The sequence below is a fragment of the Somniosus microcephalus genome, chromosome 4 (genome assembly GCF_052327205.1).
Source record: "Somniosus microcephalus isolate GS21.2 chromosome 4, FLI_Smic_1.0, whole genome shotgun sequence".
NCBI lineage: Eukaryota > Metazoa > Chordata > Chondrichthyes > Squaliformes > Somniosidae > Somniosus > Somniosus microcephalus.
In genome coordinates this window covers 3545069-3561612 of record NC_140990.1, presented here as the reverse complement: position 1 = coordinate 3561612, position 16544 = coordinate 3545069, and the positions used below count along the sequence as shown (strand labels likewise).

At 55.4% G+C, this 16544-nt stretch overlaps 1 protein-coding gene across 1 annotated transcript in view; it reads right to left on the bottom strand.

Moving 5' to 3' along the window:
- The window catches only part of prmt5 (protein arginine methyltransferase 5), a 59907-nt gene that overhangs the window by 41034 nt on the left and 2329 nt on the right, over positions 1–16544 (bottom strand). Inside the window, exons 3-9 of the mRNA XM_085983674.1 lie at positions 16473–16542; positions 14063–14148; positions 13173–13307; positions 12034–12146; positions 7822–7871; positions 2640–2803; positions 1073–1234 (exon numbers count right to left, since the gene is read on the bottom strand). Of these exons, the coding sequence (XP_085839800.1) occupies positions 1073–1234; positions 2640–2803; positions 7822–7871; positions 12034–12146; positions 13173–13307; positions 14063–14148; positions 16473–16542 (780 nt within the window). The remainder of the gene's footprint in view (positions 1–1072; positions 1235–2639; positions 2804–7821; positions 7872–12033; positions 12147–13172; positions 13308–14062; positions 14149–16472; positions 16543–16544) is intronic.

The following is a 16544-nucleotide window of genomic DNA, read 5'->3' as shown; positions in this document are numbered from 1 at the left end:
GCTGGGTGGGCGTGTGTGCTGTGAGGAGGATGCCGAGAAACTCCAGGATGATTTGGACAAGTTGGGCGATTGGGCAGAAGCATGGCAGATGCAGTATAATGTGGATAAATGCGAGGTTTTCCACTTTGGTGGCAAAAACAGGAAGGCAGATTATTATCTGAATGGCAATAGATTGGGAGAAGGGGAAGTGCAACGAGACCTGGGTGTCCTTGTGCACCAGTCGCTGAAGGTAAGCATGCAGGTGCAGCAGGCGGTTAAGAAGGCAAATGGTATGTTGGCCTTCGTAGCGAGAGGGTTTGAGTACAGGAACAAGGATGTCTTGCTACAGTTGCACAGGGCCTTGGTGAGACCACATCTTGAGTATTGTGTGCAGTTTTGATCACCTTATCTGAGGAAGGATGTTCTTGCCATGGAAGGAATTCAGCGAAGATTCACCAGGCTGATACCTGGGATGGCAGGAATGACGTACGAGGAGAGATTGGGTCGATTGGGCTTGTACTCGCTGGAGTTTAGAAGAATGAGAGGGGATCTCATTGAAACGTATAAAATTCTGACAGGACTGGACAGACTAGATGCAGGAAGGATGTTCCCGATGGCGGGGGAGTCCAGAACCAGGGGTCACAGTCTAAAGATAAGGGGTAAGCCATTTAGGACAGAGATGAGGAGGAATTTCTTCACCCAGAGAGTGGTGAACCTGTGGAATTCTCTACCACAGAAGGCAGTAGAGGCCAATTCATTAAATATATTCAAGAAGGAGTTGGATATATTTCTTAAGGCTAAAGGGATCTAGGGGTATGGGGAGAAAGCAGGGACCGGGTACTGAAATTGGATGATCAGCCACGATCGCATTGAATGGCGGAGCAGGCTCGAGGGGCCGAATGGCCTACTCCTGCTCCTATCTTCTATGTTTCTATGGTCCCATATCCTGCAGACAGTCCCAGTGCCCCCTGACATTCGAGCGCGGAACCCGCGGGGTGGGGACGGGTGAAGGTACTGGAGGAGGGCTGAGAATTGTAGACACCGGCGTTGGGGGGTGGGGTGATAAACACCCGGCCGGGAGATGACTGCTGACCTGGAGGGGGCACTGCAGGTAGTCCTCGTATCCTCTGGCGAAGGCTTCGTAGGAGTTAGGGGGAGGCCGGTGCTGGTTGAGGTACTCCAGGTACTGCAGGTATGAGCGGAACTCCTTCTCGGAGTGACGGTTAGAGCCGGTGATCACAAACTGAACCTCTAGCTGAAAGAGAGAGAGAGACACAGAGAATGAGCGACAAGAAACAACTCCTGGTCCCTGAATCCCAGATCTAAGTGCGAACGGACTCCTGGTCCCTGAATCCCAGATCTAGCATAAGATCAAAATAGGAGTAGGCCGCCATTCGGCCCCTCGAGCCTGCTCCGCCATTCAATAAGATCATGGCTGATCTTCTACCTCAACTCCACTTTCCCGCCCGATCCCCATATCCCTCGATTCCCCTAGAGTCCAAAAATCTATCGAGCTCAGCCTTTTTGTTTTTCCATACAGACCCCAGCATCTGCAACATTTGACCCCGTGACCCCACCTCATTGTTCTTTGATGTAATGTTTTCCTGACTAACCTGTTTGGACACCATTCACACCTTTGATTGCTGTGATTATCTCTCTGCCAAGGTGTGATAAATGGCAGTTAGAAAGATTACCTGTAATCACAGAAATCACAGAAACCCCACAGTGCAGATAGAGGCCATTTCGGCCCATCGAGCCTGCACCGACACATATCCCACCCGATCCCCGTAACCCCTACACCAACACATATCCCACCCTATCCCCGTAACCCCACGTATTTAATCCCCCCTAACACTAAAGGTCAATTTATCATAGCCAATCAACCTAACCCGCACATCTTTGGACTGTGGGAGGAAACCGGAGCACCCGGAGAAAACCCACGCAAACACGGGGAGAATGTGCAAACTCCACACAGACAGTCACCCGAGGCCGGATTCGAACCCGGGTCCCTGGCGCTGTGAGGCAACAGTGCTAACCACTATGCCACATTATTCTCTGACTATATATGCTGTGTCTTTCTGCATCTCTCCACTTCACCTGACGAAGGAGCAGCGCTCCGAAAGCTTGTGATTTCAAATAAAACTGTTGGGACTATAACCTGGTGTTGTGTGACTTCTTACATTTGTCCACCCCAGTCCAACTCCGGCATCTCCACACCATGTCTCAGCCTTGAATATACTCAAAGACTCAGCATTCACAGCCCTCTGGGGCAGAGAGTTCCAAAGATTCACCACCCTGAGTGAAGAAATTCCTCCTCATCTCAGTCCTAAATGGCCGACCCCTTATCCTGAGACTGTGACCCCTGGTTCTACACTGCAGCCAGGGGGAAACAACCTCTCCCCGGTCAAGCCCCCTTCAGAATCTTATACGTTTCAATGAGATCGCCTCTCATTCTTCTAAACGCCAGAGAATACAGGCCCATTCTACACAATCTCTCATCATAGGACAGCCCTCATCCCAGGAAGCAATCTAGTGAACCTTCGTTGCATCGCCTCTAAGACTTCCGTAGATGAGACCAAAACTGCACACAGTACTCCAGGTGTGGTCTCACCAAAGCCCTGTACAATTGTAGTAAGAATGCAATCAAACGGGATCGATACCTTGAAAAGTCGGTAGATGAGGTTCTGGTGCATTTTCGAGAGGACAGGGAAGCCTTTCTTATTGGTCAGGAAGATGCTGGTGGGCAGGATGGCCGCCTTGATGGGTTCTCCCAGCCAGCGGTCGAGGATGCTGTCGGAAGGCAAGTCGGGCCCCACGTCCAGAGCTGAAAACAAGCCGCACAGATCAGGAAAAGGGCCCAGGCTCCGTCCCCGGCCTGTGCCTAGATAGCCGCGCTCACACCCAATGTGCGGTACTGAGCCCCACGTTCGGAGCAGGAACGGCTCAGGCTCCGAGAGCAAGGAAGTTGCTGTTAAAACTTTATATAAAATCATCGGGTTAGGCCCCACAGCTGGAGTATTGTGTCCAATTCTGGGCATCGCACTTTAGGAAGGATGTCAAGGCCTTGGAGAGGGAGAGGAGGAGATTGACCAGGATGTTACCAGGGATGAGGGGCTTCAGTGATGTGGAGAGACTGGAGAAGCTGGGATTGTTCTCCTTAGAGCAGAGAAGGTTAAGGGGAGATTGACCAGAATCGGTACCAGGGATGAGGGACTTCAGTGATGTGGAGAGACTGGAGAAGCTGGGGTTGTTCTCCTTAGAGCAGAGAAGGTTAAGGGGAGATTGACCAGAATGGTACCAGGGATGAGGGACTTCAGTGATGTGGAGAGACTGGAGAAGCTGGGATTGTTCTCCTTAGAGCAGAGAAGGTTAAGGGGAGATTGACCAGAATGGTACCAGGGATGAGGGACTTCAGTGATGTGGAGAGACTGGAGAAGCTGGGATTGTTCTCCTTAGAGCAGAGAAGGTTAAGGGGAGATTGACCAGAATGGTACCAGGGATGAGGGACTTCAGTGACGTGGAGAGACTGGAGAAGCTGGGATTGTTCTCCTTAGAGCAGAGAAGGTTAAGGGGAGATTGACCAGAATGGTACCAGGGATGAGGGACTTCAGTGACGTGGAGAGACTGGAGAAGCTGGGATTGTTCTCCTTAGAGCAGAGAAGGTTAAGGGGAGATTGACCAGAATGGTACCAGGGATGGGGGACTTCAGTTATGTGGAGAGACTGGAGAAGCTGGGGTTGTTCTCCTTGGAGCAGAGAAGGTTAAGGGGAGATTGACCAGAATGGTACCAGGGATGAGGGACTTCAGTGACGTGGAGAGACTGGAGAAGCTGGGATTGTTCTCCTTGGAGCAGAGAAGGTTAAGGGGAGATTGACCAGAATGGTACCAGGGATGAGGGACTTCAGTGACGTGGAGAGACTGGAGAAGCTGGGATTGTTCTCCTTAGAGCAGAGAAGGTTAACGGGAGATTTAATAGAGGTGTTCCAAATCACGAATGATTTTGACAAGAGTTTCCATTGGTAGGCGGGTCGGTAACCAGAGGACACAGATTTAAGATAATTGGCAAAGGAACCAGAGGGGAGATGAGGAGAATTTATTTTACGCAGCGAGTTGTTGTGATCTGGAACGCGCTGCCTGAAAGGGCGGTGGAAGCAGATTCAACAGCGACATTCAAAAGAGAATTGGATAAATACTTGAAGGGGAACATTTGCAGGGCTACAGGGAAAGAGCAGGATTAATTGGACAGCTCTTTCAAGAGCCGGCACAGGCATGGTGGGCCGAATGGCCTCCTCCTGTGCGGGCAGATGCTACGATTCAGGCATTTTAAGGGACGTATTGCAATGTCGCAGTATTGGGCTGGTGCCACTAGGGGCACCGAGAGTCATAGCCGAGCCAGAGGCCATTCAGCCCCTCGAGCCTGTTACACAGGAACAGGAGGAGGCCATTCAGCCCCTCGAGCCTGTTACACAGGAACAGGAGGAGGCCGTTCAGCCCCTCGAGCCTGTTACACAGGAACAGGAGGAGGCCATTCAGCCCCTCGAGCCTGTTACACAGGAAGAGGCCATTCAGCCCCTCGAGCCTGTTACACAGGAACAGGAGGAGGCCATTCAGCCCCTCGAGCCTGTTACACAGGAAGAGGCCATTCAGCCCCTCGAGCCTGTTACACAGGAACAGGAGGAGGCCATTCAGCCCCCTCGAGCCTGTTACACAGGAACAGGAGGAGGCCATTCAGCCGCCTCGAGCCTGTTACACAGGAACAGGAGGAGGCCATTCAGCCCCTCGAGCCTGTTACACAGGAACAGGAGGCCATTCAGCCCCCTCGAGCCTGTTACACAGGAACAGGAGGAGGCCATTCAGCCCCCTCGAGCCTGTTACACAGGAACAGGAGGAGGCCCATTCAGCCCCTCGAGCCTGTTACGCAAGAACAGGAGGAGGCCCATTCAGCCCCTCGAGCCTGTTACACAGGAACAGGAGGAGGCCCATTCAGCCCCTCGAGCCTGTTACACAGGAACAGGAGGAGGCCATTCAGCCCCTCGAGCCTGTTGCACAGGAACAGGAGGAGGCCATTCAGCCCCTTGAGCCTGTTACACAGCAACAGGAGGAGGCCCATTCAGCCCCTCGAGCCTCTTCCCCTAATCAGTAAGATAATGGCTGATCTGTATCTGAACTCAGTGTACCCGCCTTGGTTCTGTAACGCTAATAAAATTCTATCAATTAGTCTTTTGAATTGATCAGAGGAAATAGTTTCTATCGATCTACCCTATCGAATCCTTTTATCATCTTAAAAACCTCGATTAGTTCACCCTTAATCTTCTATACTCAAGGGAATAGAATCATAGTAAGTTGCAGCACGGACGGAGGCCATTTCGGCCCATCGTGTCCGCGCCGGCCAACAAAGAGCTATCCAGCCTAATCCCACTTCCCAGCTCTTGGTCCGTAGCCCTGCAGGTTACAGCATCCCAAGAGCACATCCAAGTACTTTTTAAATGTGGTTAGGGTTCCTGCCTCTACCACCCTTTCAGGCAGTGAGTTCCAGACCCCCACAACCCTCTGGGTGAAGAAATTTCCCCTCAAATCCCCTCTAAACCTTCCCCCAATTACTTTAAATCTGTGCCCCCTGGTTTTTGACCCCTCTGCTAAGGGAAATAGGTCCTTTCTATCCACTTTATCTAGGCCCCTCATAACTTTATACACCTCAATAAGGTCTCCCCTCAGCCTCCTCTGTTCCAAGGAAAACAGACCCAGCCTATCCAGTCTTTCCTCATAGTGAAGATTCTCTACTCCCAGCAACATCCTTGTAAATCTCCTCTGTACCCTCTCTAGTGCAATCACATCTTTCCTGTAATGTGGTGACCAGAACTGCACGCAGTACTCTAGCTGAGGCCTAACTAGTGTTTTATACAGTTGAAGCATAACCCCCCTGCTCTCGTATTCTATGCCACGGCTAATAAAGGCAAGCATTCCGTATGTCTTCTTAACCACCTTATCTACCTGGCCTGCTACCTTCAGGGATCTGTGGACATGCACTCCAAGGTCCCTTTGTTCCTCTATACTGCTGTAAAAGCTTCTACAAGTATGTAAAAAGTAAAAGATTAGTGAAGACAAATGTAGGTCCCTTACAGTCAGAAACGGGAGAATTTATAATGGCGAACAAGGAAATGGCAGAGCAATTAAAGAAATGCTTTGGTTCTGTCTTCACGGAAGAGGACACAAATAACTTCCCAGAAATGCTAGGGAACCAAGGGTCTAGTGAGAAGGAGGACTTAAAAGAAATTAGTATGGTGCTGGAGAAATTAATGGGACTGAAAGCTGATAAATCCCCAGGGCCTGATAATCTGCATCCCAGAGTACTAAAAGAAGTAGCCATGGCAATAGTGGATGCATTGGTTGTCATCTTCCAAAATTCTATAGATTATGGAACAGTTCCTGCAGATTGGAGGGTGGCAAATGTAACCCCACTATTTAAAAAAGGAGGGAGAGAGAAAACAGGGAACTACAGACCGGTTAGCCTAACATCAGTAGTAGGGAAAATGCTGGAGTCTATTATAAAGGATGTGATAAAAGGACACTTAGAAAATATCAACGGGATTATACAAAGTCAACATGGATTTATGAAAGGGAAATCATATTTGACAAACCTACTGGAGTTTTTTGAGGATGTAACTTGTAGAATAGATAAGGGAGAACCAGTGGATGTGGACCTCAATAAGGTCTCCCCCCAGCCTCCACTGTTCCAAGGGAAACAGACCCAGCCTATCCAATCTTTCCTCATAGCTAAAATTCCCCAGCCCGGGCAACATCCTTGTAAATCTCCTCTGTACCCTCTCTAGTGCAATCACATCTTTCCTGTAATGTGGTGACCAGAACTGCACGCAGTACTCTAGCTGTGGCCTAACTAGTGTTTTATACAGTTGAAGCATAACCCCCCCTGCTCTTGTATTCTATGCCACGGCTAATAAAGGCAAGCATTCCGTATGCCTTCTTAACCACCTTATCTACCTGGCCTGCTACCTTCAGGGATCTGTGGACATGCACTCCAAGGTCCCTTTGTTCCTCTACACTACTCACTGTCCTACCATTTAATTTGAATTGCCTTCCCTTGCAAAACTAGAGGCCATCGATATAAGATGGCCACTGACATGAATCGGTCATTCGTGAAAGAAAGGCTTGGGAAGTGATGCTGAGCGGCCTGCGGGTGGCGCTGTCCAGGGAGAGTATAAATACTCGGGCACGGGCCCAGCTTGTGCAGGGACATTCTGAACAGGAACTAGTGAAGGACAAAACTAGACCTCCATGTTGTAAAACAGTTGATTAAAGCTTTGTTTAACGTTTAGACCAAGTGCCAAGTAGTTTTTTTTAACGTCAGTCACCAAGGAGTCCAATAGGGAATTCAACATTAACATCTTGCATTTATATAGCGCCGTTAACGTCGTAAAACGTCCCAAGGGGCTTCACAGGAGCGATTATCAAACAAAATTTGACACTGAGGCACATAAGGAGATATTAGGGCAGGTGACCAAAAGCTTGCTCAAAGAGGGAGGTTTTAAGGAGCGTCTTAAAGGAGGAAACAGAGATAGAGAGGAGGCGAGGTTTAGGGAGGGAATTCCAGAGCATAGGGCCCAGGCAGCTGAAGGCACGGCCGCCAATGGTGGAGCGATGGAAATCGGGGGACGCTCAAGAGGCCGGAATTGGAGGAGCGCAGAGATCTCGGAGGGTTGTAGGGGCTGGAGGTTACAGAGTTGGGGGGGCGGGGGAGGGATTTGAACACGAGGATGGGGAGAATTTTTAAATGGATGCAGTAACCAGACAATAGCCGCCCGCCCCACCGATCCCGAGACTCACCGAGTGCAATTCTCTTGTTATAGTCACACAGGGAGCGGAAGTGGTGCCACCTGGAAAACAGGAGATAGGAGGAGAGAGTGAAAGTTAGGGATAACACGGGGCATGACATACTGACAGCAGAGGGCCCTCTCAGATTCACACCCCCAACCCATCAGGGAGAGAGACACCAGTCAGTGTACAGATATCTCCCTGAGAGAGAGGGACTGAGAGACACCAGTCAGTGTACAGATATCACCCTGAGAGAGAGGGACTGAGAGACACCAGTCAGTGTACAGATATCTCCCTGAGGGAGAGGGGACTGAGAGACAGCAGTCAGTGTACAGATATCTCCCTGAGAGAGAGGGACTGAGAGTCACCAGTCAGTGTACAGATATCTCCCTGAGGGAGAGGGGACTGAGAGACACCAGTCAGTGTACAGATATCTCCCGGAGATAGGACTGAGAGACACCAGTCAGTGTACAGATATCTCCCTGAGGGAGAGGGACTGAGAGACACCAGTCAGTGTACAGATATCTCCCTGAGGGAGAGGGACTGAGAGACACCAGTCAGTGTACAGATATCTCCCTGAGGGAGAGGTACTGAGAGACACCAGTCAGTGTACAGATATCTCCCTGAGAGAGAGGGACTGAGAGACACCAGTCAGTGTACAGATATCTCCCCGAGAGAGAGGGACTGAGAGACACCAGTCAGTGTACAGATATCTCCCTGAGGGAGAGGGGACTGAGAGACACCAGTCAGTGTACAGATATCTCCCTGAGGGAGAGGGACTGAGAGACACCAGTCAGTGTACAGATATCTCCCTGAGGGAGAGGGGCTGAGAGACACCAGTCAGTGTACAGATATCTCCCTGAGAGAGAGGGACTGAGAGACACCAGTCAGTGTACAGATATCTCCCTGAGAGAGAGGGACTGAGAGACACCAGTCAGTGTACAGATATCTCCCTTAGGGAGAGGGACTGAGAGACACCAGTCAGTGTACAGATATCTCCCTGAGAGAGGGGGGGGACTGAGAGACACCAGTCAGTGTACAGATATCTCCCTGAGGGAGAGGGGACTGAGAGACAGCAGTCAGTGTACAGATATCTCCCTGAGAGAGAGGGACTGAGAGACACCAGTCAGTGTACAGATATCTCCCTGAGAGAGAGGGACTGAGAGACACCAGTCAGTGTACAGATATCTCCGTGAGGGAGAGGGACTGAGAGACACCAGTCAGTGTACAGATATCTCCCCGAGAGAGAGGGACTGAGAGACACCAGTCAGTGTACAGATATCTCCCTGAGAGAGAGGGACTGAGAGACACCAGTCAGTGTACAGATATCTCCCTGAGGGAGAGGTACTGAGAGACACCAGTCAGTGTACAGATATCTCCCTGAGAGAGAGGGACTGAGAGACACCAGTCAGTGTACAGATATCTCCCCGAGAGAGAGGGACTGAGAGACACCAGTCAGTGTACAGATATCTCCCTGAGGGAGAGGGGACTGAGAGACACCAGTCAGTGTACAGATATCTCCCTGAGGGAGAGGGACTGAGAGACACCAGTCAGTGTACAGATATCTCCCTGAGGGAGAGGGACTGAGAGACACCAGTCAGTGTACAGATATCTCCCGGAGGGAGAGGGGACTGAGAGACACCAGTCAGTGTACAGATATCTCCCTGAGGGAGAGGGACTGAGAGACACCAGTCAGTGTACAGATATCTCCCTGAGAGAGAGGACTGAGAGACACCAGTCAGTGTACAGATATCTCCCTGAGGGAGAGGGGACTGAGAGACACCAGTCAGTGTACAGATATCTCCCTGAGGGAGAGGGACTGAGAGACACCAGTCAGTGTACAGGTATCTCCCTGAGGGAGAGGGACTGAGAGACACCAGTCAGTGTACAGATATCTCCCTGAGGGAGAGGGGACTGAGAGACACCAGTCAGTGTACAGATATCTCCCTGAGATAGAGGAACTGAGAGACACCAGTCAGTGTACAGATATCTCCCTGAGAGAGAGGGACTGAGAGACACCAGTCAGTGTACAGATATCTCCGAGGGAGAGGGGACTGAGAGACACCAGTCAGTGTACAGATATCTCCGAGGGAGAGGGGACTGAGAGACACCAGTCAGTGTACAGATATCTCCCTGAGGGAGAGGGGACTGAGAGACACCAGTCAGTGTACAGATATCTCCCTGAGAGAGAGGGACTGAGAGACACCAGTCAGTGTACAGATATCTCCCTGAGGGAGAGGGGACTGAGAGACACCAGTCAGTGTACAGATATCTCCCTGAGGGAGAGAGGACAGAGAGACACCAGTCAGTGTACAGATATCTCCCTGAGGGAGAGGGACTGAGAGACACCCGCCAGTGTAGAGATATCTCCCGGAGAGAGGACTGAGAGACACCAGTCAGTGTACAGATATCTCCCTGAGGGAGAGGGACTGAGAGACACCAGTCAGTGTACAGTTATCTCCCTGAGGGAGAGGGGACAGAGAGACACCAGTCAGTGTACAGATATCTCCCTGAGGGAGAGGGACTGGGAGACACCAGTCAGTGTACAGATATCTCCCTGAGGGAGAGGGGACTGAGAGACACCAGTCAGCGTACAGATATCTCCCTGAGAGAGAGGGACTGAGAGACACCAGTCAGTGTACAGATATCTCCCTGAGGGAGAGGGACTGAGAGATACCAGTCAGTGTACAGATATCTCCCTGAGGGAGAGGGACTGAGAGACACCAGTCAGTGTACAGATATCTCCCTGAGGGAGAGGGACTGAGAGACACCAGTCAGTGTACAGATATCTCCCTGAGGGAGAGGGACTGGGAGACACCAGTCAGTGTACAGATATCTCCCTGAGGGAGAGGGGACTGAGAGACACCAGTCAGCGTACAGATATCTCCCTGAGAGAGAGGTACTGAGAGACACCAGTCAGTCAGTGTACAGATATCTCCCTGAGAGAGAGGGACTGAGAGACACCAGTCAGTGTACAGATATCTCCCTGAGGGAGAGGGGACTGAGAGACACCAGTCAGTGTACAGATATCTCCCTGAGAGAGAGGGGACTGAGAGACACCAGTCAGTGTACAGATATCTCCATGAGAGAGAGGGGACTGAGAGACACCAGTCAGTGTACAGATATCTTCCTGAGAGAGAGGACTGAGAGACACCAGTCAGTGTACAGATATCTCCCTGAGGGAGAGGGACTGAGAGATACCAGTCAGTGTACAGATATCTCCCTGAGGGAGAGGGACTGAGAGACACCAGTCAGTGTACAGATATCTTCCTGAGAGAGAGGACTGAGAGACACCAGTCAGTGTACAGATATCTCCCTGAGAGAGAGGGACTGAGACACACCATTCAGTGTACAGATATCTCCCTGAGGGAGAGGGACTGCGAGACACCAGTCAGTGTTTAGATATCTCCCTTAGAGAGAGGGGGATTGAGAGACACCAGTCAGTGTACAGATATCTCCGAGGGAGAGGGACTGAGAGACACCAGTCAGTGTATAGATATCTCCCTGAGAGAGAGGGACTGAGAGACACCAGTCAGTGTACAGATATCTCCGAGGGAGAGGGACTGAGAGACACCAGTCAGTGTACAGATATCTCCCTGAGAGAGAGGGACTGAGAGACACCAGTCAGTGTACAGATATCTCCCTGAGAGAGAGGGACTGAGAGACACCAGTCAGTGTACAGATATCTCCGAGGGAGAGGGACTGAGAGACACCAGTCACCTTGACTTGCTGGGCCACTTTAGAAGTCAGTTAACGACACTGGCTTGACATTCCATGGAATAATGTCACAGAAGACCTACGCATCAAACGTGCACGTTTGTATCTGAATTGAGTGGCTCTGCTGGGCATTTGTCTGCAGCCAAACCTAGCTCCATATAAAAAGGCAACAAAAAAGAACCAGAAGATACTCTCTGGAGAGTGGCTGTTTTTTTAAAACACATGTCACAGGTGAAAGTGCTAACTGCGAATGAAACATGTTGGAACAAACCGCACCGCATGTTTGTATTCGAATTGAGGAGCTCTGGTGGGCATTCGTTTTCAGACAAATGGACTGCCACGAATAATGGACGGGAATGTTCTGACTGGGAAGCTGGTTTTTAAACCCCTTATGTCCGGCGGCAGAAAGGAGGAAACCAAGATGAGGCCCAATTGTCGGCAGAGAATTGCTCCATCTTTCTCACATTTCCCACCACCCCCATCAACAGGGGAAACAAAGATAGTTACCACAACCACGTCTTCTCCTCCTCGCTGCTATCTTCTGAGTGCAGCACTGGGTCGTTTTCCACAATGTCCTCTCGCATGTCTTCCCAGGAGATCAGGGGCACCCTGATCCAGAACTGCAGAGAGACACGAGGCGATTCTGTGTGAACAGACACAGACCACAACTAACAGAAGGGGAGCCCTCATCACTGGTGACGAGTCACACACAGACACACACACCCCCCATCAAACACTCCCAGGGCAGATACAGCACGGGGTTAGATACAGAGTAAAGCTCCCTCTACACTGTCCCATCAAACACTCCCAGGGCAGGTACAGCACGGGTTAGATACAGAGTAAAGCTCCCTCTACACTGTCCCATCAAACACTCCCAGGGCAGGTACAGCACAGGTTAGATACAGAGTAAAGCTCCCTCTACACTGTCCCATCAAACACTCCCAGGGCAGGTACAGCACGGGTTAGATACAGAGTAAAGCTCCCTCTACACTGCCCCATCAAACAGTCCCAGGGCAGGTACAGCACGGGTTAGATACAGAGTAAAGCTCCCTCTACACTGTCCCATTAAACACTCCCAGGGCAGGTACAGCACAGGGTTAGATACAGAGTAAAGCTCCCTCTACACTGTCCCCATCAAACACTCCCAGGGCAGGTACAGCACGGGTTAGATACAGAGTAAAGCTCCCTCTGCACTGTCCCATCAAACACTCCCAGGGCAGGTACAGCACGGGTTAGATACAGAGTAAGGCTCCCTCTACACTGCCCCATCAAACACTCCCAGGGCAGGTACAGCACGGGTTAGATACAGAGTAAACCTCCCTCTACACTGTCCCATCAAGCACTCCCAGGGCAGGTACAGCACGGGTTAGATACAGAGTAAAGCTCCCTCTACACTGTCCCATCAAACACTCCCAGGGCAGGTACAGCATGGGTTAGATACAGAGTAAAGCTCCCTCTACACTGTCCCATCAAACACTCCCAGGGCAGGTACAGCACAGGTTAGATACAGAGTAAAGCTCCCTCTACACTGTCCCATCAAACACTCCCAGGGCAGGTACAGCACAGGTTAGATACAGAGTAAAGCTCCCTCTACACTGTCCCATCAAACACTCCCAGGGCAGGTACAGCACGGGTTAAATACTTACAATGGTGGCATGATGCCCAGTCAACAGGTGGTTAAAAAGCAGCCTGGCCAGATTGCTGTTGTTACTCTGCTGGAGAGGGACCATGAACGCCGGAACGCCCAGGTAGGCTGCGAAATTCAGCTCCTGCAGCAGGGCCTGAGAAAGGGAGGGGAGAAGCAAAGGGTTAAATCCCGAGACTCTGTCTCCAGTACCACAGCCGATTGGGAGTTTCTACGTCACGTACCGAAACCCGTGTCAGTATGGTTCCGACAGTGCCGCCCCTCCGACAGTGCGGCGCTCCCTCAGTGCTGCCCCTCCGACAGTGCAGCGCTCCCTCAGTACTGCCCCTCAGACAGTGCAGCACTCCCTCAGTACTGCCCCTCCGACAGTGCGGCGCTCCCTCAGTACTGCCCCTCCGACAGTGCAGCGCTCCCTCAGTACTGCCCCTCAGACAGTGCAGCACTCCCTCAGTACTGCCCCTCCGACAGTGCGGCGCTCCCTCAGTACTGCCCCTCCGACAGTGCGGCGCTCCCTCAGTACTGCCCCTCCGACAGTGCAGCGCTCCCTCAGTGCTGCCCCTCTGACAGTGCAGCACTCCCTCAGACAGTGCCGCCCCTCCCTCAGTACTGCCCCCCCTCCGACAGTGCGGCGCTCCCTCAGTGCTGCCCCTCCGACAGTGCAGCGCTCCCTCAGTACTGCCCCTCAGACAGTGCAGCACTCCCTCAGTACTGCCCCTCCGACAGTGCGGCGCTCCCTCAGTGCTGCCCCTCCGACAGTGCAGCGCTCCCTCAGTGCTGCCCCTCCGACAGTGCAGCGCTCCCTCAGTACTGCCCCTCAGACAGTGCGGCGCTCCCTCAGTACTGCGATGCCCAATCGCCACTCTCCCCCCAGATCCCCGTGAGCAACCTCACCTCCTCCGAGTTTTTCCGCACTTGCTCGTTCTCCGCGTCAGCCTGTATCCATGGTGACAGTTTCCCCACGATGAGCGTGTTCCAGTCTGGCGGAGGGGGGGGGGGGAAAGAAGGAACCAGCGGTTAGTGGGGGTCGAGCATTTGAGATATGGAAGCACGGGGGGGGATGGAGAGGGGGGACGGAGGGGGGGGAGGGAGAGGGGGGACGGAGGGGGGAGGGAGAGGGGGGACGGAGGGGGGAGGGAGAGGGGGGACGGAGGGGGGAGGGAGAGGGGGGACGGAGAGGGGGGGGAGAGGGGGGACGGAGGGGGGAGGGAGAGGGGGGACGGAGGGGGGAGGGAGAGGGGGGACGGAGGGGGGAGGGAGAGGGGGGACGGAGGGGGGAGGGAGAGGGGGGACGGAGGGGGGAGGGAGAGGGGGGACGGAGGGGGGAGGGAGAGGGGGGACGGAGGGGGGAGGGAGAGGGGGGACGGAGGGGGGAGGGAGAGGGGGGACGGAGGGGGGAGGGAGAGGGGGGACGGAGGGGGGAGGGAGAGGGGGGACGGAGGGGGGAGGGAGAGGGGGGACGGAGGGGGGAGGGAGAGGGGGGACGGAGGGGGGAGGGAGAGGGGGGACGGAGGGGGGAGGGAGAGGGGGGACGGAGGGGGGAGGGAGAGGGGGGGACGGAGGGGGGAGGGAGAGGGGGGACGGAGGGGGGAGGGAGAGGGGGGACGGAGGGGGGAGGGAGAGGGGGGAGGGAGGGGGAGGGAGAGGGGGGACGGAGGGGGGAGGGAGAGGGGGGAGGGAGAGGGGGGGAGGGAGAGGGGGGAGGGAGAGGGGGGAGGGAGAGGGGGGAGGGAGAGGGGGGAGGGAGAGGGGGGAGGGAGAGGGGGACGGAGAGGGGGGAGGGAGAGGGGGACGGAGAGGGGGACGGAGAGGGGGGAGGGAGAGGGGGGACGGAGAGGGGGAGGGAGAGGGGGGAGGGAGAGGGGGGACGGAGGGGGGAGGGAGAGGGGGGAGGGAGAGGGGGGAGGGAGGGGGGGGACGGAGGGGGGGGACGGAGGGGGGGGACGGAGGGGGGGACGGAGGGGGGGGACGGAGGGGGGGACGGAGGGGGGGACGGAGGGGGGGGGAGAGGGGGGACGGAGGGGGAGGGAGAGGGGGGACGGAGGGGGAGGGAGAGGGGGGACGGAGGGGGAGGGAGAGGGGGGACGGAGGGGGAGGGAGAGGGGGGACGAGGGGGAGGGAGAGGGGGGACGGAGGGGGAGGGAGAGGGGGGACGGAGGGGGAGGGAGAGGGGGGACGGAGGGGGAGGGAGAGGGGGGACGGAGGGGGAGGGAGAGGGGGGACGGAGGGGGAGGGAGAGGGGGGACGGAGGGGGAGGGAGAGGGGGGACGGAGGGGGAGGGAGAGGGGGGACGGAGGGGGAGGGAGAGGGGGGACGGAGGGGGAGGGAGAGGGGGGACGGAGGGGGAGGGAGAGGGGGGACGGAGGGGGAGGGAGAGGGGGGACGGAGGGGGAGGGAGAGGGGGGACGGAGGGGGAGGGAGAGGGGGGACGGAGGGGGAGGGAGAGGGGGGACGGAGGGGGAGGGAGAGGGGGGACGGAGGGGGAGGGAGAGGGGGGACGGAGGGGGAGGGAGAGGGGGGACGGAGGGGGAGGGAGAGGGGGGGACGGAGGGGGAGGGAGAGGGGGGACGGAGGGGGAGGGAGAGGGGGGACGGAGGGGAGGGAGAGGGGGGACGGAGGGGGAGGGAGAGGGGGGGACGGAGGGGGAGGGAGAGGGGGGGACGGAGGGGGAGGGAGAGGGGGGACGGAGGGGGAGGGAGAGGGGGGACGGAGGGGGAGGGAGAGGGGGGACGGAGGGGGAGGGAGAGGGGGGACGGAGGGGGAGGGAGAGGGGGGACGGAGGGGGAGGGAGAGGGGGGACGAGGGGGAGGGGGGACGGAGGGGGAGGGGGAGGGGGGACGGAGGGGGAGGGGGAGGGGGGACGGAGGGGGAGGGAGAGGGGGGACGGAGGGGGAGGGAGAGGGGGGACGGAGGGGGAGGGAGAGGGGGGACGGAGGGGGAGGGAGAGGGGGGACGGAGGGGGAGGGAGAGGGGGGACGGAGGGGGAGGGAGAGGGGGGACGGAGGGGGAGGGAGAGGGGGGACGGAGGGGGAGGGAGAGGGGGGACGGAGGGGAGGGAGAGGGGGGACGGAGGGGGAGGGAGAGGGGGGACGGAGGGGGAGGGAGAGGGGGGACGGAGGGGGAGGGAGAGGGGGGACGGAGGGGGAGGGAGAGGGGGGACGGAGGGGGAGGGAGAGGGGGGACGGAGGGGGAGGGAGAGGGGGGACGGAGAGGGGGAGGGAGAGGGAGAGAGGGGGGACGGGGGGAGAGAGGTAGGGGACGGGGGAGAGAGGTAGGGGACGGGGGATGTGTGGGGTAACCTTACCTCGGCCGGACAGCAGCAGGTCGGATCGGGTCAGCGCCCCAGGCCGCTCCTTGGCCGGACCCTCGCAGAACT